Genomic DNA, 25,969 nt, shown 5'->3' with positions numbered 1-25,969 from the left:
TCATTTCGTCAGGCATGGCTGGGCCTTCCGGAATGCCCCCAGCCCCCCGGCCCCTGCTCTGCTCGGCTGGTTAATGGGGGCTAGTCATCTTACACAACCAGTAATTAGAAAAGGTGGCCCTATCGCATGCTCGGCAGCGCAGCGCCAGGCCGGGTCATGAACAGAGGCCGCCTGAGACCAGGGAGCCTGAGACCAGGGAGCCTGAGACCAGGGAACCTGAGACCAGGGAGCCTGAGACCAGAGAACCTGAGACCAGAGAACCTGAGACCAGAGAACCTGAGACCAGGTAGCCTGAGACCAGAGAGACACACACTCACAAACATCTATTTATCCAGCAGTTGTCAAGCACCTGGAGGCTCATTTTGCCCACAGTCCATGGCTCCCAAGCTGCTCTTACCACAAACCTGCAAGGACCCTTCCCCTTTGAGTGCAGCAAAAACAGTTTACATTTGGAGAAGCAAGCAGAACTCTGACTCAGCAGATTGAAAATTACATTATTTATTCAATGAATGAGAACATTCGATTTTTGGGCCATGCTTGTGGACCTGGTGGGCCCAAGAGTCTCTAGACACTTTATGTTTTATATCAATCCATCATGCATAGATATACACATACAGTGTTATTTGGTGGGTGAGAAATCGACAGATATAGGTGTTTCAGTGAGTTCAGCTTCACTACCACCCACTAAATAATGTTTTTATATATATTTTTTTTATTACATTGGATTGATGGAAAACATCCAAAGTAGTTTTTTAGTGAAGTGCCCCTTTATGTTGACATGCATGACTATCACTGGATCACAATAACAGAAGGAAGTACCAAGAGACACAGTTTGAGTCGTCAGATGTGCTCACTGTGACACCAAGGGGGGGTTGGAGTATAATTACCCTGCATTGTCCTCAGTCCAGCATTCATAAATCGACCCATGGTTTCCTTCCCTTTTCTCTTCTTTAAGTTAGTGATTATTTACTGATGCTCATTATCACTGGTGTTATGACAGCCTCCTCCACACTGACAGAGGCTGGCACTGCTATTCCTGTGATTCACAGTCATCCTCCCACGAGGTAGAGAGGATGAGGGGGAGGGAGAGAGAGAGGGAGTGAGAGAGAGAGAGAGAGAGAGAGAGAAAGAGAGAGAGAGGCCAGGCTAGCATGTGTTTGAGGAGCTGCCTGTTTAAGTGTATCCACTGTAAATTGGCCACAGTGGCGTCTCTATAGGGGGAACCTGTTTACCATGCATCCTCTCGGGTGGATGTGGCTCCAACAATAGTTGCCTGGGGATGACAAGGGGAAACCCAGCCAGTTTAACAAGCCCGCTCTCATAATCTGCTCTAAATGGGTCTTGGCTGTCTGTCCAAAGTTTGGATAGCCCAGGGAACTACCATGGGGTTAAGAGAGAAGATAAGTTGCAGCTACACTGTACTACTGAGACTGCTGAAGTGCTGAAGGTTTCAGTTCCAGTATGCATGGGGGTTTGGGGGGTTAGGAGGTGTTTTGATGCACCAAATGACAACTGTTATCCAATCCATGGCTGCTCTACAGCATTGCATTGTGGTATGTCATAATGATAAACGTCTGTGCAGTTCCTTTGCCAGGAAAAAACAGATGTAGTTTACCCTAATCCCTAAGGAACCACACACACACACAAACACACTCACACACGCACACACACACACATATTCACGCACACACGCACACGCACGCACACACACACACACACACACACACACACACACACATACACACCATCTGTTTCAGTGAGTTGAGATTCTTGCTCCCTCGTGAAGGGAATGCTGTAAGGTACCACAGTAATACCAAGTAGAAGTAAGTCTTTCACCAATATTTCTGCCCTGAATATTGTATTACAGCGGACCTCATACAGGCAGAATCAATCCTAACTGCCCTGTACAGTCTAATGGTCTCAACATATGAGTGCTTGTGCACATCTCTCTAATGTAGATGAACACATACTGTAGAGGCAGATTTGAGCTCTAAAAGGAAGAGCAATAGTATTGGACAGCTCAACATTCAGTCTCTTTCATCCAAAAAGAGATGTGAAAACAAGAAAAATACCCCTGATGTTTAATACATCACAGCAAATCCTTGGGTGAGATCATATCGTGTATTGATGAACGGAGAAGGAAATCACTTGTGAGCGCTCTGCCGCAGCAGAGCACAGCACGTGTCGTGAAGCGATGCACGCAAGAGCGGTCCGGCGCCACGCAGCAGGGGTCGTTATGTAACGATCGACTGGGACGGATCTCAAGTAAACATCGGGGAAGTCACACGTGCATGCAGCCCAGGCCTGACTGGAAGCGTTGTGTACCGCGCTGCTTACATCTCAAATAGTGTCTCCATAACTCATACACAATTAGGGTTTGTCAGATCATTTTTCACGAAAGCAATGTACAGTACATTGATCTCAGTGGGATGTGACCCCACAACCATCTGTTGACTATCCCAGCCAGTTGCGTAGCATTATAAGCCCTGTTATAAGGTTATTTATGATCTGTCCATATCAACATTTTGATGAATTGTGCATTCTTGAGATATTAGTGCACAAAGGATACTCACAAGCTAACTTCACAACACCGCTAGTGGGCAACGGAAAACTACAAACTGTCCAAAACAATTCAGAAATAGGCCAGTTTTAAAGGACCATTCAACTGAAATGCAACCTTTTCTGCATGTACAGTAGGTCAACTGTTGGTAAGAAATTCATGAATCACGTACAGTTTATGTCTCTGAAGAGGCCATCGGCATCCTGGAGAAGACACGCCAGTTAATTAATTTATATCGAAAACGAGACATCTATACATATGAGGCTCTGTTTGAGATCCTCCGGATTAGATTTTGTTTCATGGATCTCAATGATGTAATGTCTACAGTACAAACCCAGTTTCAGTCAGAAGCCTGCGTTTCAGTGCAGCTTTTATGCTAATCTGTCACTGTTAGACTTGATGTGATATGAGTTTACAGCCCCAGGGAGATGGTCTAAAGTTCTTGTTGAGAAAAACAAAACACACAAAATGGAAACGGTTGTGTTAGTTCTGCAAGCGTGACCCCCATCTAGAGGCAAAACAGAACAAATACCGTGAAAAATAGTTTATGTTGTAGATATTTTGTAAAGTCATGATTTGGACTGGTATCTATCTATCTTTCTCTGACTAGAAAGATGATCCCCTCTACCCCCCCCCCCCCCCCTCTCTCTCTCTCTCTCTCTCCAGGACTACACATTGACCATGTATTTCCAGCAAGCTTGGCGAGACAAGCGGCTATCCTACTCAGAGATCCCCCTTAACCTGACCCTGGATAACCGGGTGGCTGACCAGCTGTGGGTCCCAGACACCTACTTCCTGAACGACAAGAAGTCGTTTGTGCACGGTGTCACAGTCAAGAACAGAATGATCCGACTGCACCCAGACGGCACCGTCCTCTATGGCCTGAGGTACGTTCTGTCAGTCCTACAATATCACACATTACTACTGGATGATGTGTTTGAACAATACATTATATTAAATACATTGGGGAAATCATAGATGATGTATTGTGTGCCCATGTTTGATCATTTGTCAAAACCTCTCATCACACTGCTACTGTAAATGATGAGCTGTGTGACTTTGGAATGATTTAATGCCACGTAGGCTGGTTGGTGTAGTCATCCATCTTAATCATCCTTTTAGTCAACAGTGGGTGAGCATGTGATCCTTATCCTCAGCTTCATTTGAATGAATGGATTTTAGATCCAAGATTCAAAGATTCAATGACAGATTCCTTGAGACAAAGGCATCCACACAAAGGTGAAACATCTGGCTGGCATCTACTGTACTAAGATGTAGAGAAGTAACAAGTACTTATTTAATTCATTAACTTGTATTTTCTAAACTCCATTGAGGTTTTATACTGTACACAATTAAGAGAGAATATTATATACACATTATGAACACAACGATATCTCATTGGTACAGTATATAAAGGTTATTGAAAAGTGTCTGAACGTAATGAAGACACCATTGCGTAAATTTATCCCCCAATCAAATAAGCTGGCTGGCTATTATGGAGAAGTAGTGATATAGTGATAGTCGAGAGAGAGAGAGAGAGAGAGAGAGAGAGAGAGAGAGAGGACTATGGATTGGCACTTGATTTGTTGGCTTGGTGTTCTGCGCTTAATGTTACATAATGTATTCTTCTTCCCCTTTTAAGAGACAGGATCAATTAACAATAAACTGATTGCTTTATGGAGCGATTTGTTGATTAATAAATGAGAGAACCAGAGAAGCCAGTCCACATTAGGCTACAAGATTAGACAGTCAGGCAGCTAGATAGATAGATAGATAGATAGATAGATAGATAGATAGATAGATAGATAGATAGATAGATAGATAGATAGATAGATAGATAGATAGATAGATAGATAGATAGATAGATAGATAGATAGATAGATAGATAGATAGATAGATAGATGGGCGGACGGACGGACGGACGGACGGACGGACAAACAGACGGATGGACAGATACATACATACATACATACATACATACATACATACATACATACATACATACATACATACATACATACATACATGCATGCATACATACATACATACATACATACATATATTAGTCGATCTTGTCTTCTCTGCCTCACATTTCTCCCTCACATTTTTTTGTAGTATTTGTTGACCTCCAGCGGTGCAACTGAACTACATTTAATGGTATAAATTCCCTTGGTAGAAATGATGTTACGGTCGAGTTGTTGGCGGCTCATTTTAGAGTTAGTTATTGTGTGTCTAACAATGGAGTGAGACACATTATAAAGCCTGCCTGTGGCAGGATACTAAGACAAACAAAGAAGATGAGAAAATTGGGCCCAGAGGGCATTAATCGTGTTTCATTTATAGGGGCCAAATAATTCTTATTCTTCTGTAAAGTGCACTATTAGGCACAAGCTGACAACTGCTTCACAGTGCCATGGGTATGTTTTCCATCGGTTTATGGCTGTTAAATGGGCACAGTCAAGCTTGTTCTGGTTGATTTTATTTTATCTATGTTTATTTTATTTGTATTACATGCTTTAATTCAGTGTGCACGGCTTTCTAAAAGTGCGGCGAAACGTCAAAGTGCAAACACGTCCAGTTTGACCCTTGACCTTAACACTCAGACATGCTAAGTCTATTGGAAATGCTCAATACATATTTGCATCATCATGGAATCATGTTCTCACAAAATAAATACATTGTTATACAGACATGTAGTACAGGACGTGTAGTTTCACATCAGTCACAAGTGAATCAGGGAAATCTTCCCCACTTACTGTAGCTAAACTGGATCACAGGGAGATGGAGATGACCTCTGTGATGTGATCAGAGCTGATCCACCCCCTACAGTAGCTCACAAACAATAGAATATATACTTTGCAATGGCGTAGGGGAATCTAATCATTGGGCCTCATCAGCGGAATTTTAATTGGATTCTGTGTTGCTGATAACTTAAGTTTAAGGCTACTTGAAAGGCCTGTTATAGGGGGCTGCATAGCAAGCATGAACCTTGAATGGGGTCTGTGAGTGACCTATGTCCAGGTGAAAGGCAGGTACCTGCTAATTGTTCTCCGGCCATTCAAATCAGGAGTGTATAGGCTACTACTTCCAACAATACGCCATGATGGCTCAGTCAAAAACCTATCAAACCCATGATTTTCTCCCTGCGATGAGATGCCAAATGAACATGTCTACTGTATGCGATGCATAGGCCACGGCCATTTGCAAAGGATTCCGTGTAGTAAGCTATGAGATAGAACGCGTCCTAGGATTTCCTTAATGATAATGCTACCCCAAAAATAAAAATAAAGATTGTTCATGAGTCCCAAATTTCGGGTCCGAGTTGAGTCTGGAGTTTTCTTGAGAAGGAGTCTGAAGTCAAGTCACAAGTTACTGTGAGTGCGACTTAATTGTGACTCGAGTCCAAGTTGCTGAATGGAATACCCATCTCTTTGTCACTCCTTTCACTGCAAACAAACTCAGACTAATCCTCACTGAACTTAGAAAAGGAGAAGTGGAATTTTAATTGGATTCTGTGTTGCTGATAACATACAAAGACACAGTGCTCCAATAAAATATGAATATTCAAAGTACCAAACTAATTTGCTTGCTATAGAGCTGCCAGCGCGCTTGCAGATTAATTTTGGTTGTTACAAAGCAAACAGCACAGGCTGTTAATTCTCCAGTGTGCATTTCTGTTGTCATACAGAGACATGTATCACATACTACTTCTCACTTGTTGCTGTGATTCAAAATGGAATCGATTATTTCAAGGTCACTCCAGAGATGCACATACGTCTTTGTGTGCAAGTCCAAGTCAAGTCTTAAGTCTTTGAGGGGCAAGTCCAATTCCAATTCCAATTATACAAGTGTTTTGTCACAAGTCCATGTCAAGTGTCAAGTCTCTTACGTTTGTAATGAGCCTATATAATATTCAATCTCCATGCACCCACCATTGAAGACCTTGTGCCTCTAGCCCACTCAAGGACTGAGTTGTGGATTTTGTGGCGTGAATAGTGGTGTGGTGGCAAGGCTCCACCCCCTTAGGTTATAGCCAGTTGGGGACAGTGTATCCCTCTCCAGGCTACCCACCAGAGAAGACCGTGTGTCTCTAGCCTATTTGGGCTGAGTTCTGTGGTCCATGGCGTGGTGGCAAGACTCCGCCCCCTCGGACCTGAATTGGTCGGCGACACTGCATTGACCTCTGGACAATCTCTATGCACCCCCCAGTGAAGACCGTGTGTCCCTAGCTCATTCAAGGGGTTAGTTGTAGGGTCTGTGGCGTGGATAGTGGCGTGGTGGCGAGACTCCGCCCCCTTGGGTCACAGCCGGTCGCGGATAGTACAGTGACCTCCAGGCAATCTCCATTCACCCACTAGTGAAGATCGTGTGTCTCTAGCTCACTCAGGGGCTGTGTTTTAGCCAACTCAGGGGCTGAGATGTGGGGATCGTGGCGTGGGTAGTGGCGTGGTGGCAAAACTCCACCCCCTTGGGTCAGCGGCGGTAGGGGGCAGGTCAGTGATTGCCAGGCCATCCCCATTGGAGACCGTGTGTCTATAGCCCACTCCGGGGCTGAGCAGTAGCTGTGGAGGTGTTGTATGGAAGTTGAGATGAGAAGCAGTAGCAGTGAGAAGTAGTAGGTGTTTGTTATAAGTACTGCTAGAACTACACTCAACAAGGAACACAGTCTATCTAAGCCTGTTGCTGCCCTCCCATAGCCGAAAACGGTAAATGCAGTCTATCTTCCTCTTGTGGTAGCAACATAGAACTGAATGGCAAAAGGATGATGCTTTAAGCAATTAGACCTCTCCGAGACACCGACCTGCACCCAGGGGTCAAGACCCTGTGTCTCTACCCCGCTCAGGGGTGAGTCGTGGGATCCGTGTCTTCACCCCTGGGTGCAGGTCGGTGTCTCGGAGAGGTCTAATTGCTTAAAGCATCATCCTTTTGCCATTCTACTTAATATGCATGCTCTCTAAGGGTCAGTAAGCAGAATGTAAACAACTTGTTAATCTTTTAAGCTATAGGCTCAGTTCAAAGCTTAAACTACTCAGGCTGAAAAGTTTTTAAATGTATTAAAGTTATTTGCTTCTTTAAGCAGGTCAACAACAGGACGGAGGAAGCCAGGGAGGAAGCCAGGGAGGGAGTGACAACCGGACATTTGCTATCATTGGTGCGCTGGCTTACAGCCACGCACAAAAAGAAATGCAATCCACAACTTATTCGGCAAATGTGTTTCATCAGACACACCAGCAGTAGACAGATGGCTCACATGCAAATACTCTTGATACCTAATAGGTAGCATATATATTGTCTGCTTTTCCTATTTCTCCTATTTCTGCAGAAAACTGACATAGTTATGGCGTACCTCATTCAGCATTATGCCAGTAAGGACCTAAAGGTATATGATTAAATAATTATCTACCAGACAGACTTCCACATATGAAAGTTTAATAAACTATAATTATGGAGGGCGCATTTTCATGGGTATCAAGTGTAACCAAGAATGCAACTGAGAAATAGGCATTTGTTACAATAAAATGGTTGTGTGGGCCTAAAGATTATAAATGCATCACCAACTATTAGGCATGCAACAAAATATATGTAGGTAGGCTACAATATAGGCTAGGCCAGCCTTTCTCAAACATTTTTGTCCCAGGGCCCAGTAATCCATGGCCCTCAACCTCTGGGGACCACTTACATGATTTTTCGGGGAAAGAAAGACTAATTTTTCATTCAATGTATTTTATTAAAAACATTTGGCAACGCTTTATAATGCAGCCCCATTTTAATATAACATTAACATTTAAATGTGTATCTCTCGTTTGCACCACCTCAAGTCTATTTGTCTCTGTTGTCTGCCTGTCTGTCTCTGTTGGCTGTCTCTCTATTGTCTGTCTCTCTGTTGGCTGAGTTGGCTGTCTGTGCTGTTATCATGGACCTCCTCTTTTCCTGCAGTAATTGACAGATACGAATTAGTTTTAAAAACTTAATTAGACAAATACCTTCACACATGACTGACATTCCCTCAAATCATTTTGCTGCCATGTGACCAAATCAATATTTAATAAAAAGCTGTGTGTGTGTGAGAGAGAGAGAGAGAGAGAGAGAGAGAGAGAGAGAATAAGAGATAGAATATAAATGAAATTAGTGTAAATAAATGATAATATAATCAATGTCTAATTCATGTGCTCATCTAATGAGATGGGTGTGCCTGTCTTCTTGGAACCAGTCTGTCAAACTGAGGGAGAAAGGAGGAGAGGGAAACACGCATTGTGTTTTCAAAAGCCAGTCTATTCCTGTATTTCGTTTTAGTTGCAGCAAGAGTTGAGAAGCCGGACTCGCACAGATCGGTGGAATGAAAGGGGAGCAACATTTCCACTGCCATCTCACTGAGTTGCGGGTATTCTCCTCTGCAGGCCAGCCAGAATTCTGAAAGCTGCATCTTATTGAAACGAGCGCGCAGCCCCCCGTCACATGACACCAACAGTTTATCCTCAAGAGTCGGTGATAATGTGCTGTCGGTCTCGGCAGTGGTGAACGGATCACCTATTGTTTTCCAGTGCGTGGGTCAGATCGTGATGGGAAGTATTCCTCAAACTTGTAAGCATCCAAGCGCTTTTGCTTAGAGCAGACTATTGCTAGTTGCTGGATTTAGCATGCGAGTAGAGAGCGTATCGAGCATGTCATTTTTCAGTCAGAAGCGATTGAGTGACAGTTGATCATTGTCATGACAACGGGATTTGTTTAGCCTACTGCAACTTGCACAGTCTTCTGGGCATTGGAGTCTTTTGCACATACAGGTAAAACGGACCAACAGCATTGAATTGAATATAGTTATTTTCATTGAATATACAGTTCTTTTATTTTGGGGTGTGTGTCGCGGCCCAGCAGGGATTCATCAGCGGCCCGGTGCCGGTCCGAGGCCCATAGTTTGAAGGCTGGGCTAGGCAACACAAAAACATTAATTTCTTAATAGAATGGTAAACTTAAGCTAAGAAGCGTGCATTATGTTTGTCATTTGAACATTTAAATTTCATTTTTAATTGTGCCAGTGTGGTAGGCTACTTGAAAGGTCTGGTATAGGAGGGTGCATAGCCAGGATGAACCTTGAATGGGGTCTGTGAGTGACCTATGTCCAGGTGAAAGGCACTTACCTGCTAATTGTTCTCCAGCCATTCAAATCGGGAGTGTATAGGGTACTACTTCCAACAATACGCCATGATGGCTCAGTCAAAAACCTATCAAACCCATGATTTCCCCCCCACGATGAGATGCTAAATTAACATGTCTATGCGACACATAGGCCACGACCATTTGCAAAGGATTCCGTGTAGTAAGCTATGAGATAGGATGCGTCCTAGTATTTCCTTAATGATAATGCGCCCCAAAAAATAAAAATAAAGATTGTTCATGAGTCCCAAATTTTGGGTCCGAGTCGAGTCTGGAGTTTTTTGAGAAGGAGTCTGAAGTCGGGTCACAAGTTACTGTGAGTGCGACTTAAGTCTTAAGTTGCTGACTGGAATGCCCATCTCTTGGTCACTCCTTTCACTGCAAACAAACTCAGACTAATCCTCACTGAATTTAGAAAAGGAGAATCCTAGGCAGAACAATGTGTTACATTTAATTTGATTGTAAATTAGACAACAGAATAGTTCAATTGAAAAGTTGTAATCTCACCCAAGTAGAATGCTTGCATGTAAAGATAGGACCTTTTGTACAGTTTAGTTGCTCTTGTCCTCTTTTGTCATATACTGTATGTGAAATGATATCCTCTGCTGTAGCCAAAAGAGGTAAGTCTGACCAGGGATAGGAACGCAAGGTGACCACCTCAAAATGAATGTGACAGGATACCCAGGAGAACTGCTGATGCCTCTGTGAAGCCCGAGCAGACAGAAAAGACAAGGCAATAAAAGTGTTGGCAGGAAGTTAAGATTAATCTACTGTAGTTGCTTCTCTCATCCCTGGGCTGGCTCTCTTGCTGTGCCCTTGGGAGGTCTACAGGAGTTCTGGGTCCTACTACCCTATATGACCTACAATGCGCAGCAAGCCTGTGTCAGTCGCAGTACTTTTCCAGAACACTGGCGGTGAACAACCATATGGGCTCGCTTGGCACCACTTGTAAAATAGAGTAGTACAGTAACTAAGCAACTCATGAGGGCTACTTTATCTTAGAAACATGTGAAGCAGTGTTGTGCTTCGATTTCCTATAATGGACTAACACACATTGACCTACAGTTCTGTACATATAAACACAAACTCACATGAGCATACTGTACACGCACAACGCACCCATGCGTGCACATATATATCACAATGACATCCTTCTAAATACCATTTGCTCTACGCTCACGCACATTCTCATCACTGCACCTGGACTCGAGTTAGACACAGTGGCTCGGGTTCTACTCCATTGACTCCATCTCAACACAGAGATCAGAAAGTTGCCGGAGGCTATTTGTTCCTTGGTTAACCACATGGAAGACAGAGAGCCGCAGCACCTGCAACACATACATCTGAGGAAAATGACTGCTGACAAAGACAAGGAGACCGCAGGAAGAGGGGGAACATATAGACCTCTTTAGCTTGAGGACCCGGCTCCTTAATGCGGGGTGCGTAATATGAACCCGTAATCTACAACGCGTATGTTTCTCTATTGATATCATCCGTGTGACAACACGGTCCCTCATTCAGTGATGGTGTGATGTCCCCGTTTACGAAGAGGGCTTCATACCGTATATCACCTGCTTCAGTTTCTCTCGGGTCCTGGGACCGGTCGAGATAAACTCGGGTCGTTGAAAACCCGTCCTCTCTTCTGTGAATCCATGCTGTCAAACTGAAAGGCCGCCATTTTAGCGTGTGTCCCTGTGGCAGGACTCTGTCTGGATCATGTGTGCATGCCACTGCCCATCACCATTCCGTCATCTGCATCATCATCTGTGCTTGAACTAAACTGGATACCCTGTACCCACCTGTCTCCACATCCCTGCATCCTAAACACCTGCCCTAGTATGTGTTGCTATATGTGTCCAGAAACCACTGCAGAGGTCTAGACAAAGACACATCCTTCAACTTCACTCTCTGCCTCCACCACAGGTTTGGAATAATATAATCCATGCAGGGGTGTGGTGGTAAATACAGAGCTGGATAAACTCTGTAGAGTGCAGAGTTAACCCACCTTGTTTCTCCTAATTGATTAATGCAGTTGATCCGAAAATAGGTGAGTAAACTCCTAGCCTCGTTCTAAAGAGGTGGGTACACTGAGTTTACTTGAGTTGACCCTCCACTACACTCCTGAATCCATGTCAACAGTCGGTGTATCTAGGCTAGGAATCTATGTCAGTCGCAAGCCCTTAGTGAAAGCCAGGATATTGTACTACAGTAGCGGGGTTTAACTGGGCCACCTGCTTAGTTATTTGTACAATAACACAAGAACTCTATCAAAGCCTCATTTGGGTGGTTGCGGAGTCTTGCTGATAGTGTCTGGGAATCAACTATATTAGCAAATTAGCCTCAGATTAATGAAGCATCACCATCTCATTGCATGTCATTATAGAGCACATTCACGGTACCCAGGCTACTCACTGACATTAATTGCCATTGCCCATTAAACGTGCCATCTCAAGGACAAGCTCGAGGCTCATCATTGACACCCCTTTCGAACATGGAAGGCAAACGGGCGAATTGTTATCACGACGGCAGAATAAAACGTACGGTGAACGATTTGTATTTATTTATCTTTTCAAATTGATTGCAAATACATTGAGTACTAGCAGTCCTGTAGAACCGGCACCATCACATTCTACAGGGTGCCAGGTGTTGCCTTGGGCTCTATCGAACCTGGGTTAAACAATGTAAAAGACATGCGGAAACTCGTTGGAATGCTTGACACTTAAGGCTAGGGCAGAGACAGCGCATGCCATCGGGGTTACTCATTGTCACACGAGCGTGGTGATCGACACGCTCTTTCATGAGCACAGCCTAGACACCCCCCTCAAAGTATGCTCTTTGATCTGCTCTGTAGATTCTAGGGATAAACTGTAGCTAGTATGTGGCTAAAGCCTTGTTTATACTCTAGTCAGTAGGCAAAATGTTGGTAGGCAAAATGTTGGTTCTGCGTACTGGCACATTGAAAGTATGCAGCGGTGTGTATTAGTGAGACGGGGTTTATAGAGACGTGTAGACAGATAGTGAGACAGGTGTCAAGGACACAGAGGTGTGGGTAGAGAGACAAGGCCAGGCAGTAGTGATACAAGTGTGTGGGAGGTGGCGGTAGAAGACAGACATGTGGGATGCTGGGGGACGGGAGGTGATCATGATGATGGCGTGGTGCCACGGTGAGTTCGGCAGAAGATGAGCCTCTCCTCTGGCACAAATTAATCGGCGGCATCAGGCGGGCTTAGACGATTACCCATGGTGCCGAGCAGGTGCATGGCAGCTCAGACGGTGGCCATCAACATTTAAAGTGAGGCTGGAGCCAAGGAGAGTGACTCTCTACTGCTCACCCCCCACAACCTTTTGCTCCTGCTTCGGCCTGATGGACAAAACATACTTACTTACTCACTGATGAGTATTGCAATGCATTTAGGACAGTTCGGTCACTTACATATAAAGTGCTCTGTTCTCTGTCCTTTTAAATATTAATGTTATTATTATTTTAGGTACTGAAGTGATTTCATAAAAGGGCATTTGTCTGATATATTTTAATAGTTCACTTTACCTGTGGTTTATTTTGTATTTGGAGTTTATTATCTCAATGTATCACATACATATACCTTGGTTATACATTCTGAAAATGGTAGCTATTTTACAACACCAACCCCTCCCTGTGCTTCATACTGTATGTGCCCTTTAGGCCCCAGTAAGCTTGGAAACTCATTTTGTTGTAAATATTCCCTCTCCCCCTTGGGTCACACAGGTCCTTACATGAATACTGTAGGAGTAGAAAATAGTTAAACACTCATTTTAAATAATATAAACTTAAATACTCTAGGGTGAAGTGAAGTGACCACAGTGAACAGAGCCATACAACTACTTAATGTGTTCTGGTACATGGCACTGTCTGAAACAATAACGTGGCTTTCATATGGCTTTCTGTAATGGCTGTTTTTTTGACAACCAAACACTATCAGAATGGGATATGCAAGCTAGTCTGTGTTCATTTGTCACTATATCATATTCTTATATTGGGAGAGGGAAAGTATTCGGGTCAGTTGAGATTTCAGATCAGCTGGGTGCTTCCTTTGCACTCTAGGGATTTCTCTTAGACCTCCATATTCACCCAGAATGCCAGTTGAAAATACGGTAACAAAGATTGTCATCTAAAGATTTATTGATCTGTTTTCAACTATGTACCAGTAGCTTGCCTCTGTAGAGTTATTGTTTAAGTTTAATGGCATTTTGGTACCTCAGGTAGTGGATGAAAAAGAGTTGATAGCTAGATCCATGTCATACCTCTGCAGGATAATGTGATTCCCATTTATCATTTCAAGTACTTTTCAGGGTAAGCTTGGCATGAGGATGATCATTCTGAGACCTTTTGTTAATGAACACTGCAGGGTATGAAATGGACCAGTATGCTAATGTCCAAATGATAAAATCAGTTATCAAAATGGACTATTGGTATGTTGTGCATTTACAGATAATATAGGTCTAACATATAGTAGGCACATACAGCTCTGTTTCATAAGTGAATTGCTAGTGTCATTAAGCAGTCTTCAGATGGAAGTTTAAGGCACATTCAGTTGATACAGGGATTATAAAGAACTCATTTCACCAGTCATCCATGTTATACAGTATTTTTTGTTGTTGTTCTCCTTGAGTTATACCAGGAGATTTTTACCTTGGACACTTCCCACACTTAATTGATTCTGGCAGTTAAGAATTTGAGAAGAGTTTTGACTTGAAACCCAGCCATTCCATGAGTGCCTCTCACTGTCATCCTGGGGAATCTCTGTCTTGTTAGTAGACTCTCTATGTCAGTCAGTATAGCAGAACTGAGCAGCTGCAGCCCAGAGCTTTAACACCTGCATGCATCTTCATGTCAGCTTCACCTACTATGTGAAGTACAGAGTAGATTACCTTATTTAGATAGCAGTAGGCCCACACATGTACGGTCAGTGCAAGGGAGGTAGCTAAAAGTTACCAATATTACTGTACATTTGAAGGGTTCCATTTAATATTTGCTATGATTCCAGGCTGTTAATGAGACTCATATTAAAAGCCTCACAATCCTTCCTGAATTTACTGCCGTTTATAGAGCACGTTTGATTGACATGATGCAAAGTCAATGCTATAATATATTCAGCAGTAAATCCTGCTGTAGTGACAGTGATATTTGTGGGACCATTGTGTTTCCTTAGACCTACCTTGCTGAGGTTCCTACAAAGTATTTGTAAATTACTGTACTGCACGACAGGGTGATTTAGTGCTACAATATGTTTCAATTCGCTGGTGTCTTATCTCAAGCCTGCTTTTCCCACAGATTCCCCCGCATGTGATTTAGTTAGAACCAGTGAACTTATTTAAAGACTGTAAAATGAGGACAGGGATTCAGTTTTGGCCCAGCAATCCCATGAGCTGGACCCATGAGCAGCACTCAGGGATGTACAGTAGCATAATGCAGGGCTAGTGGTACATGTATAGTCCTGGAACCAAGCAATGCTTATTCATTATTTGTCATATAGAGAGCGAGGATATTTCAGAGTTAACTTGAAGGAATTGTAGGCCTGCTATTCCTATCATCCCGTCTGTTTTTCTAGACAAGTGACAGATGGCAGTGCCCATTGCAGTTCAATCAGTGGATTTAGGTATTACCTCAAAGCTTGATAGGAAATTGGATTAGTATGCTCTTAAGGTTAGACTTTCTCCCAGCCTGATATCTTGCTTATAGTGCTGGAAGTGACGCCTGAATGATCTAGCAGCTCATTAAGGCAGAGATTACTCAAGGCTATGCTGCTATCTAATAGGGATCGATATCACCTTGTGTTATCATTTACTTTATCATGTTATTACCTTTATCTATGACAAGATAATAAAGTCATGTATCAGGAAAGAAAGTAGAAGCACTAAGTAGCCATGTCGGCCCATTCCTCCATGGTGTAGTTATCTGCTAGACTGAGGATTCAGATTCTGGTTGAGATTGGACGGTATTTGGGAGCTTGTCTCTGCTGCACTGGACTCAATGATAGGTTCAATATAGGTTCACGTCATCTATGTTTAGAGCCTCCATAGTGACCCTCTTGGTCTGTGGTGGTCCTGACCATGACTGACCAGTCTGTGTGATGTGTGTGAATTCTGTCTCTGCAGGATCACGACTACAGCTGCTTGTATGATGGACCTGAGGAGGTACCCGCTGGACGAGCAAAACTGCACACTGGAGATAGAGAGCTGTGAGTAGATTTCCTGCATCTCTCCATCTCTCACCCTCTCGCCGTCGCTGTCTTCTCTCTAACACACAACCCCAGGTCAACGTGGGATAAATATCATATGCACTGGAAAAATTCACAAACAAGAAGACAAACTAACCGAAATGTGTTGACTGTCGAGTAAATTGAGCCTCAAGAACAGAAGTGTACATGGTTTCCTGTCAGCAGATTTGACAGTGATACCTCAGGCTACATAGCTGAAGGATATATTTGCATCGATTGAGCAATTCACACATTTCTGTTTGACAATGCTGCATAAGGGATAAGGAAATACATCAGTTCACATAGAGGTCACATACTATTTTAAATGCCTTAAAAATGTATTGTGGGTAAATTTCACTTACTTTAACTCTCTAGTGCCCCTAGTGCAGAAACATATTTGTGCGTGGCTGGAAGCCAGCGCACCTAGTATAGCGTTTGTCAGGTTATCACTCCCTCCCTCCGGACAATGTTGGCCTGCATCTCTCTGTTGGCACCACAAGAGGCAGTAGTCCCAGCACACCAAAATCAAGAAGGGCACCAAAATCAACCCGCTGATCTCCACTGCGCAAGTAGAGTAGTGGTCAGAGCATTGGACTCCCACCCTGGAGACCGGGGTTCAAGACCCGGTGGGGATGACTTTATAGGACTATACCCCAAACCTCCACATGTTCATCCTTTCACTCCAACCTTTGCCCCTTGCCTTATAGGTCAGATCCTGTCCCAACCCCAACCCTGATTCTAACCCCATCCCACACTAGGGACTAGAAGAAGGACTACCTACCATTAATGTTATGGAAGCTGCTGCTAGTTATTGTGAGCACATGAGCTAACTGGCTATCCCGCTCTCATTGTGCTGGATTAGCATTGGAGGCATTGGAACTGATGTGTCCAGACGACAAGACCTATCTTAATTTATCAGCCATTATTTAATGTCATTTCAATTCACAGCTATTTCAGTGGCATGACTAGCTTCGGTCCTACCAATCCTGAATCAATCAATCAATCAAAGCTTTATTTGTATAGCACATTTCATACCCAGAGGCAACACAATGCACTTTACAGAGAACAAGGGAGGTGGGCATATGACCCACCCCTACATATTCCAGAGGGAAGAAAAAAAACAGTAATCACCCGGGGCCAGATAAGTGAGCTGTAAAAATTATTCCCTGACCCCTCTCAACAAGGCGGCCGAGCAAGCTCCAGGAGTATGTTAGTCTACCGGCTAAGAACATTTATAAAGCAATACATTACATTAAATTACATTTCAGAGTAAGAGAGGCTTAAAAAGCATCATAGGAGAGACATGGCAAATACTGGTGAGTGTTTGCTATGGCCCAGGCCTAAAGCCGGAAGTGGGCTGGTGTATGTCTGTGTGTACGTGTGTGGGTTAACTAAATGCTACGACATCCACAGCAGACATAGGGGTATCTATCGGACTCCGGGAGGTCTGCTGGTGACAGTGGGGCATCCACTGGACCTGGTTAGAAGATAGGAGGGAGAGAGAGAGGCACTAGGGAGAGGGAAGGCAGAACAGGGTTAGTAGCACACAGAGCCATAAAAGCAACACAGATATTAAAACAGGCAACCTGGAGCAAGCTCCTGGAATATATTTGTCTAATGGCTAAGAACATTTATAGAGCAATAAATTACATTAAATTAAAATTTCAGAGCAAGAAAGGCTAAGAGCATCAGGTCCAGGCCTAAGCCGGATGTGGACTGATGTGTGTCTGTGTGTACGTGTGTGTGTGTGTGTGTGTGTGTGTGTGTGTGTGTGTGTGTGTGTGTGTGTTAACTAAATACTACGACATCCACAGCTGACACGGGGGTATCTATTGGACTCAGGGTGGTCTGCAGGCGACAGTGGGACATCCACTGGACCTGGTTAGAAGGTAGGAGGGAGAGAGAGAGACACTAGGGGAGGCAGAAAATGGTTAGTAGCAGACTGAGCCATTGAAGAAACACAGCTGTCAGAACTGAACTAGCCTGTTTCAGGGTAACCAGCTTCTGTACACTACTTGATATACATACAGTGCATAGCAGGATAAACACCAATGTATACAAAGGATTCACAGGTAGGTTTGAGGCTTCCTTTCTGTGTCTCAAGGTCCTGGCTAGTGATTGTAGGCTAGGTCGAAAAGGTACGTCTTGAGATCTCGCTTGAAGACCTCCGTTGTTTCGGCCCTTCTTAGGCACTCCGGTAGGGTGTTCCAGAGGTTGGGGGCATAGAAACTAAAAGCTGCCTCTCTGTGTTTCTTGGTCCTGGCTTTTGGAACTGTTAAAAGTTCAGTACCTGAGGATCTGAGTGGTCTGTTGGGCATGTACCTAACAAGCATGTCTGAAATGTATTCTGGTGAGTGACTGTGGAGAGATTTATAGACTAGTAATAGTATTTTAAAGTCTATTCTAGAGTTGACAGGTAACCAGTGTAGTGATTTTAAGGCTGGTGTGATGTGTGCCCTTTGTCTAGTCTTAGTGAGGACTCGTGCTGCAGCATTCTGTATCATTTGTAGCTTAGAGATTGCTTTCTTTGGTAGGCCTGATAGTAGAGCATTGCAGTAGTCCAGCCTGCTTGTGATGAAAGCATGCATTAATCTTTCGGTGTCAGCCTGAGAGAGAAAGTGTTGCACCTTGGCAATGTTCCTTAGGTGGTAAAAAGATGTCTTTGTAATATTCTTGCTGTGGTTTTCGAAATTAAGATCTGAGTCAAGTATGACGCCTAGGTTTTTAGCCTGGCATTTGGTGTCAATTTCGAGAGTTTTTAAGTGTGCAGATAGTTTCTCTCTTTCAGCTTTTTCTCCAATGATCAGTACTTCTGTTTTGTCCTGGTTTAGTTGGAGGAAATTATGTGACATCCATACATTTATATCCGTAATACACTTGACAAGGCAGTCAACCAAGCTGTAGTTACTGGGTGTTACAGAAATATAGAGTTGGGTATCATCTGCGTAGCTATGGTAGCTAATGTTGTGCCTCCTGATGCCAAGGGGCAGAATGTACAGGCTGAAGAGTAGAGGTCCTAGGATCGATCCTTGGGGCACCCCACAGGTCATAGGGATCTTTCCTGAGCTATGTTCACGGAGGGCAACGAAGAAATCACGACCGGTTAGATAGGTCCTAAGCCAATTTAGGACTGGACCAGAGAGGCCAACCCACTTCTCCAGTCTTTCGATGAGGATTGCATGATCTATAGCAGGGGTGTCAAACTCAAATACACAGTGGGCCAACATTTAAAACTTGAACAAAGTCGCGGGCCAACATTGAACAAATGAAAATTTTAATATGGACCCAAACAAGTTTTGCTTTAACATTGAATATGCACTTATCACTTTCGCTTTTGGTGCGCATCAATGGTGTGCACTAACATATGTGAATACGCCCTCAGACACAAGTGTTGGTGCTCCATCTGCTCAGTAGAGAAGCTTGTAAAACCCTGACTGTCCTACAGCCAGGCAGACAGACAGACAGCCGGCATGCAGACAGACAGCCAGGCAGGCAGACAGGCCGGCAAGAAGGCAGACAGGATTGAATGAACAGGAACAGAGCAAACACAGCGGCCGGCTAGGTCAACACAGGTGTCTCTATCACAGTGAGACGTTACATAACGTAAAGCTTCTGTTTTCTGCCTTTCTTTTTGCCATTTTTAAGAAGGGGTAACACGGTTACAGTTGTAGTATGAGATTGCTATGACTACTGTCACAGAAGAGAGGGCGTTTCTGGGTCCTGTCTTGATTGACGCGCCAAAACAGCAGAGCATTGTGGGATTTGTAGTATTAGCGGTGAATGCGCTGTATAATACTGGCGAGCCAGCTCTAGTAGTCATTTGGTATTGCCTCGCGGGCCAAATATAATTACACTGCGGGCCAAATTTGGCCCGCGGGCCAGAGTTTGACACCCCTGATCTATAGGATCAAAGGCTGCACTCAGGTCCAGGAGGACGAGAACAGAGAGCTCTTTGGAGTCAGCATTAATTCAGAGGTCATTTACAACTTTGACTAATGCCATCTCTGTGCTATGATGGGCACGAAAGCCGGACTGGAAAAGGTCAAGGGTACAACTTGTAGCTAGGACATCATTAATCTGTTTGAAAACAATATTTTCCAGAATTTTACTCAAAAAGGGAAGGTTGGAGATTGGTCTAAAATTGCTAAGAACTGAAGTGTTGTTTCTCTTCAGCATGGGTCTCACCAAAGCAGTTTTAAGTCGCACTGAAATGAAAAAAGCATTCTGGCACATTTTGGTTAACATAATTGGTCATAGTGTTCACCTATTCAACGATGTATGCCCCCCAAAAATTTTGGTAATCTTATATCAAAGTATATAATTTCTTACTTCCTGGAAAACGGTAGGTCACGTGCAATGACGACAACAGGTACCTTAGATTTTAGGCCAATAATCTCACGACATCCACCCGTCAATCAACGCTATGCTTCTATCGAATCTGTCTAAAGTTCTTAAAACCCGTCCACTTGTCAATGTTCCAATCAAATTCCTCTAAACATATGTCCCACCCTCATAGCTTGTTTGCGTCGGAAATACGTCAAACTACGGAAGTTAGATAATCTCAAACGTCCGTTTCAGTGCGACTTTAAGTCTGCCCAATGCGACAGACCTTCTTTGTCGACCTGCTATGTCCATACACAATAAATGTATATAGGTACAGTAGGCTACAATGCTTGCAAAATCCTTGTTTCTGTGTGAGGAGCTGAGCGTCTGGGCAGCGAAGAGCTGGCTCCTGTAAAGCCCTGGCTCCAGTAATGCACTGTCTTGTCCCAAAACATGTCTGCCGTTTGACAGGGCGGACGTGCGGCGTTTGACTTTCCTGAATAATTCAGCCCCGGGTTTTCACTTCCACCGATACACTATGTAGGGCTAGAAAATCTGCCTACAGCCTAGAGTTACATACAGTAACCTCCCTACAGACAAGCAGAACGGAAGCAACAACACAAACGTAGGCTGACAGAGGGGGGTGGTTTGTAAGGTCAGGACCTAACCCTTGCTGAGAGTCAGCCTGCCACCCTGTCACACAGTGCAGTGGCCTGGGTCTCAGGGCTCGAACGGACTCCCACAACTGCTCAGCTGCTAATGTCCCCACGGGCCACTCATGGGAAACTCATGTTCATTCTCTCCATCATGCACAAGTATGGTTTCCTGAGCAGACACTTGACGAGTGTCACTTGATGAGTGCCAGACATGTCACTTAACAACCCTTTAAGTGATGGGTGGAATCAGGCATGAAGGTCTGCAAGTTGTATTACGCCAAGTAAGAAAGTTCATAACAGGCTATGGTATGCACTGTATATCAACACAGCAGAGCGAGAAGTTCCTTCAGCATCAGCATCTTATTTCACATTCCTCTGCCCTTTCCCCAGCAGAGTTGTAATTGTGATTTACAACATGCCCTTTGAGTTGTTTTTGTGACTTTCCTTCCCCCTCAATTCCCCTTCATTCAAGGCAGCAGACCAAATAGGAGCAGAGTCACCAAGCAGGAACATTTCAATATGATTCATATTCTATTGAAAAGTTTTGTATGGTAATGCCTTGGCTGTGATTAATGAACATCTCCTTAAAGAAAAGAGAAAATCCAATGTCCCTGTTTAAATACCGAAGCAAAAGCCATACCATCGCTAAATGTTTGTCAGTTTTGGTTCAAAAGACGCTAATTAAATCATGATCAGGCATTTTATTTTTGGTCTAAAACAATTAGAAAAGGTTCTATCTGTCTGTCTGTCTGTCTGTCTGTCTGTCTGTCTGTCTGTCTGTCTGTCTGTCTGTCTGTCTGTCTGTCTGTCTATCTATCTATCTATCTATCTATCTATCTATCTATCTATGCATAACCATTGTCTCCTATAAGTACACCCAAGTTCCCACACACAATAGTGCAGACAGTATATTGTATTTGAAGGGTTTCCACTCCAAATGTTCAAGTGGTTTGCAATGTGAGAGTTTAGGCTACATCACATCATTTATATGCAAATCACCTGCAGGATTTGTTAAGATTAGATGATTCTTCTCTTCCTATACTGTCTTCCAGAGTGAAGCTCTGGGCGCGTGACATATGGGAGACAAATCGTGTTCATTAAAGATCAGCTTATTGCTATACATCCCCCCTCTTCCCCAAGATAGCATGAATCACCCCCTTGAATTTCAAGCTTTTTTAACACCTTGTTACATAAAACTCTCATGAGTTTCAGTTGAGTTTTGATGACATCTTTTGCATGCAAGCTTAATTTTTATATTTTTGGAAATCATTACAAAAGTGGTCACAGTACTGTATGTATTTGTTTTCCAGCACCCCTGTGAAAAAAATGTTCCTAAGTCTCTACTCCTCCTCTGTGATGGCAATAAGGAATGAGTTTTGCCTCCCGACACTCCCATGAACAGCTTCAGCTTTGAGGCAAACTTTGCTCGATCCTGACAAACTTAGGTGGTACAACAATTCCAAAATGCAATAGTAAGCTAGCTCCTTTTTCCTCTGTGCGCGCACCCCCTTTATAATGGAGGTCTATGGGCCTCTGCTAAAAACTATGATAAACATGCATTTTCAAGGCAGGAAGCACCAGGAAGCCCCTTACCTATCTCAGTAGAATGTTGTCTTGTGAAATGAATCGCCATCCCCATGTGTTGATGTGTTAGGCATGGCTAGGAGGATGTAAACAATCGTCTAGCTTTACGTGCGGTGGAAGTTTACAGTGCGAAAGGTGTGGTGTAGTGCGTTCGGCAAAATAGTTCTGTCTCAAATAGAGCTTTTGTTTCAATATTCGGTTTGAGAATGCGATATATTTCACATGACAGCATAATGGCCATCACATCAGAAAGCTGCTGGGCCATTGTAACGTGGCGGCCCCACAAGGCTCTCAGACAGGCATGGAACTGAAGAGAGCCTGGCGTGTTTTTCTGCTAGAGGGAGGCAGCTCATATCTGCTCCACACTTCCATGTGCAGTGAGCTCAGCAAAAAGTCAATCAACTCAGCTTGGCAAAAATAAGTCTGTCACCCATTGAAAAGGCTATTGTGACTCTCTGAGGCGTGTTTGTCCCCTTAGAAGAAAAAAGTATTGCACACTCTGGCTATGCATTTCAGGCCCTCTTCAAAATCCAAGGGCACACTCTCAAAGTTCCTCATCTCTGTTCTACTTTGAAGAACTGGGCCGTGTTCAAACAGTAGTGTAGAGAACCACATTGGGAGTCACAATTGCTTTCCCTGATCTAAAACACACACACACAAACACACACACACACACACACACACACACACACACACACACACACACCACCACATAGGCATATCAATCCCAAATTAAATTTGATTAGGACATTTTTTCTCATTGCTCCCCTTGACAAGAAAAAACTATGTGTGACCGATGTACTGTACCAGGTCCTGTTCTTCTTTCTTGAATTCTGTGACCTTAAACATTGTCTCTGTATTCCTAAAGAACTCTTGTCTAGAAAACCAGGCCAGGTCTAGCCTGGCTTGTTTCTGTTCACGGCCACACCCTTGATCTAGTGATTACTAAGGGCCTGATTATCACTGTCTCCTCTATTAGTGACCTCGCTCTCTCCGACCATTTCTGTATCTTCTTCACTGCATTGGTTCCTAAAGTCAAAAGTAGTACTGAGCGCTTTATCAAGAAATGTTATCTTACCTCCGCAGTAGCCGATCGTTTTAGAGAAATAATGACCACAAACAATTTATCAACTCCAGAAGTGGGGCCGTTAGGAACTATTGAAGACTTAGCAACCACCTTTAACACCAGAGTAAGGGCAGCCTTGGATTCTGTAGCACCTATTAAACTGAAAAGGATCACAGCCAATCATAATGCTCCATGGCGAAATGAGGAAACAAATCAACGAAAGAGAACCTGCAGAAGATCTGAGCGTATATGGCGAAAAACCAAGCTACAGGTCCACCATGATATTCTCAAAGAACATCTCTCTGCCTTTAATAAAGCAATAAGAAATGCAAGGAAAGACCACTTCTCAAAATTGATATCTATCAACCGAAATAATTCAAGAGTGCTCTTCTCAACAATTGATAGCCTAATAAACCCTGCCATAAAAACACCAGATAACCTGCTCTCTACCTCCAAATGTGAGGAATTTGCAGCTTACTTCAGAGATAAGATTATGAATATTAGGAGGAATATCACCCAGGAAAGGCCATGCAACCCGTTCACAGATCCTCTTCCTCCATGTAATGGACATATGAGCTTGTTTACACTGGTGGACACAGAAATGTTGAGAAAAGTAGTATCCAAACTCAAATCCTCCACATGCCTGCTGGATCCCATCCCCACCGATTTTTTCAAAACTATTTTTGACTCTGTATCCTATGACATGATGATGATAGAAGACGAGAGAGTGTTGCATTGTCATTTGCCTCCATTTTTTATAAAACAAGTCAGGTACAGGCATAATGGGAGCCTGACTAAACCAGACAACCTTTGGTTTAATGGACACCATTTCTCGAGTAGACCAATTCAAGTAGTCACAGAGACAGGCATTTGCAAGTCATTTTTAAAAGATGGAGAGAAAATTGTAATTGTACCTATGTGCTATTTTAGATGACATGTTGGATAGGCTGTTGGATAGTGCCTGATTCCAGTATGCCTTAAAGGGACTAGACTCATCACTATACATTACTGTACAGTATGCACTCTGTTTTCCTCTGGGCAACAGGGAGTGAGGATGGAATTGGAAATGGGACTGGGGTAGAAACGGGAGAGGAACAGACTAGGACTAGAGCTTGAGCTGGGGGACAGAGACTGGCTCTAGGGCCGGGAATAGGAGGGAGGACTGGGACTGGGCCTAGAGCCAGGAATAGGAGGGAGGACTGGGACTGGGCCTAGGGCCAGGAATAGGAGGGAGGACTGGGACTGGGTCTATATGGCTGGAGCTGGGGAAAACTGGGACAGGAACTGGAGGGGGGACTGTAAGGGCACTGCGGAAACACAGGGAGATCTGGGGGCTCTAGGGGCTAGGAGCTATGAGATAAAGAAGGCACTAGATGCTAGATGGAGATCTGGGGGCTCTAGGTGCTAGGAGCTAGGAGATAAAGAAGGCACTAGGGCTAGAGGGAGAGCTGGGAGGAACTAGGGGCTAGGAGATAAAGAAGGCACTAGGGGCTAGAGGGAGAGCTGGGAGGAACTAGGGGCTATATGAGCATGGTGACAAGGTGCACAAGAGCCTCAAGGGGGAGTGACAGGAAGTGCAGGGTAGCGGGTCTGCAGCAGGCAGGCACGAGTCCGCGGGTTCCTGGGTCAGGTGTGGCTGAGGTCATCCAATGACCGCAGGGTCGGCGATTCAAATCCTGCCTCCTCCAGTCCACATGTTGTAGTGTCCTTGGGCAAGACACTGAACCCCAAATTGCTCCCAATGAGCAGACTAGCACCTTGCATGGCAGCTGCCGCCATTGGTGTGTGAATGGGTGAATGAGAGGCCTCGTTATAAAGCGATTTGGATAAAAGGGCTGTATAAGTGCAGTCCATTTACCATTTACCAGGTGTGTGCTGTAAGCTGGTTCAGAGGTGTGTGCAGAGGTGCTGGGGCAGAGAGTCACTGGGAGGAGAGGCAGGGGCTTAAGTGTGGGGAAAAAGAGACTGAGGGTCCAGGCTGGAAGCAGGGGGCGAGCAGGGCGGAAAGAGCTAGGACCATAACACTTTGTGCCTCCTGCAAGGAGACAAAACCAACTGACACACAAATATTCAGGTCAGGCCGTCATATGAGGCTGTGGCTTTAGAAAACGTCTTCTTTACAATCACAAAGTTATGCAGCCCAAGAAACCGATTATAAATCAAACAAAGTTTCACCCCTAGTCCTTTTATTGATTAAGCCTTCTTACTTTTTCCCCAGAACAAATTCATCCTTGCAAAATAAGCCAGATTGATTCCAACTTTCTTTTTTAAATGGTGTAAAAGGCCTCCAGCCAGATGGGGCTGTGCAATGCCAGGCCTTAGTTAAATGGGTTCAGCATTATGCTATCTCTGCTGATGCTATCGTGATCAATTCCATTTATTTCTCGACTGT

At 44.0% G+C, this 25,969-nt stretch overlaps 1 protein-coding gene across 2 annotated transcripts in view; it reads left to right on the top strand.

Annotated features, from left to right (window-relative positions):
* Positions 1-25,969, top strand: part of gabrb2b (gamma-aminobutyric acid type A receptor subunit beta2b) — a gene marked incomplete at both ends in the record, with an annotated part of 54,204 nt that overhangs the window by 16,115 nt on the left and 12,120 nt on the right. For both annotated transcript variants that reach the window (XM_084449388.1, XM_084449389.1), the window contains 2 exons: positions 3,227-3,447; positions 15,848-15,930. In XM_084449388.1, the coding sequence (XP_084305514.1) occupies positions 3,227-3,447; positions 15,848-15,930 (304 nt within the window). The remainder of the gene's footprint in view (positions 1-3,226; positions 3,448-15,847; positions 15,931-25,969) is intronic.

This window comes from Borostomias antarcticus (assembly GCF_949987555.1).
Source record: "Borostomias antarcticus genome assembly, chromosome: 15".
Classification (NCBI taxonomy): domain Eukaryota; kingdom Metazoa; phylum Chordata; class Actinopteri; order Stomiiformes; family Stomiidae; genus Borostomias; species Borostomias antarcticus.
This window is presented reverse-complemented; position numbering and strand designations above follow the sequence as displayed.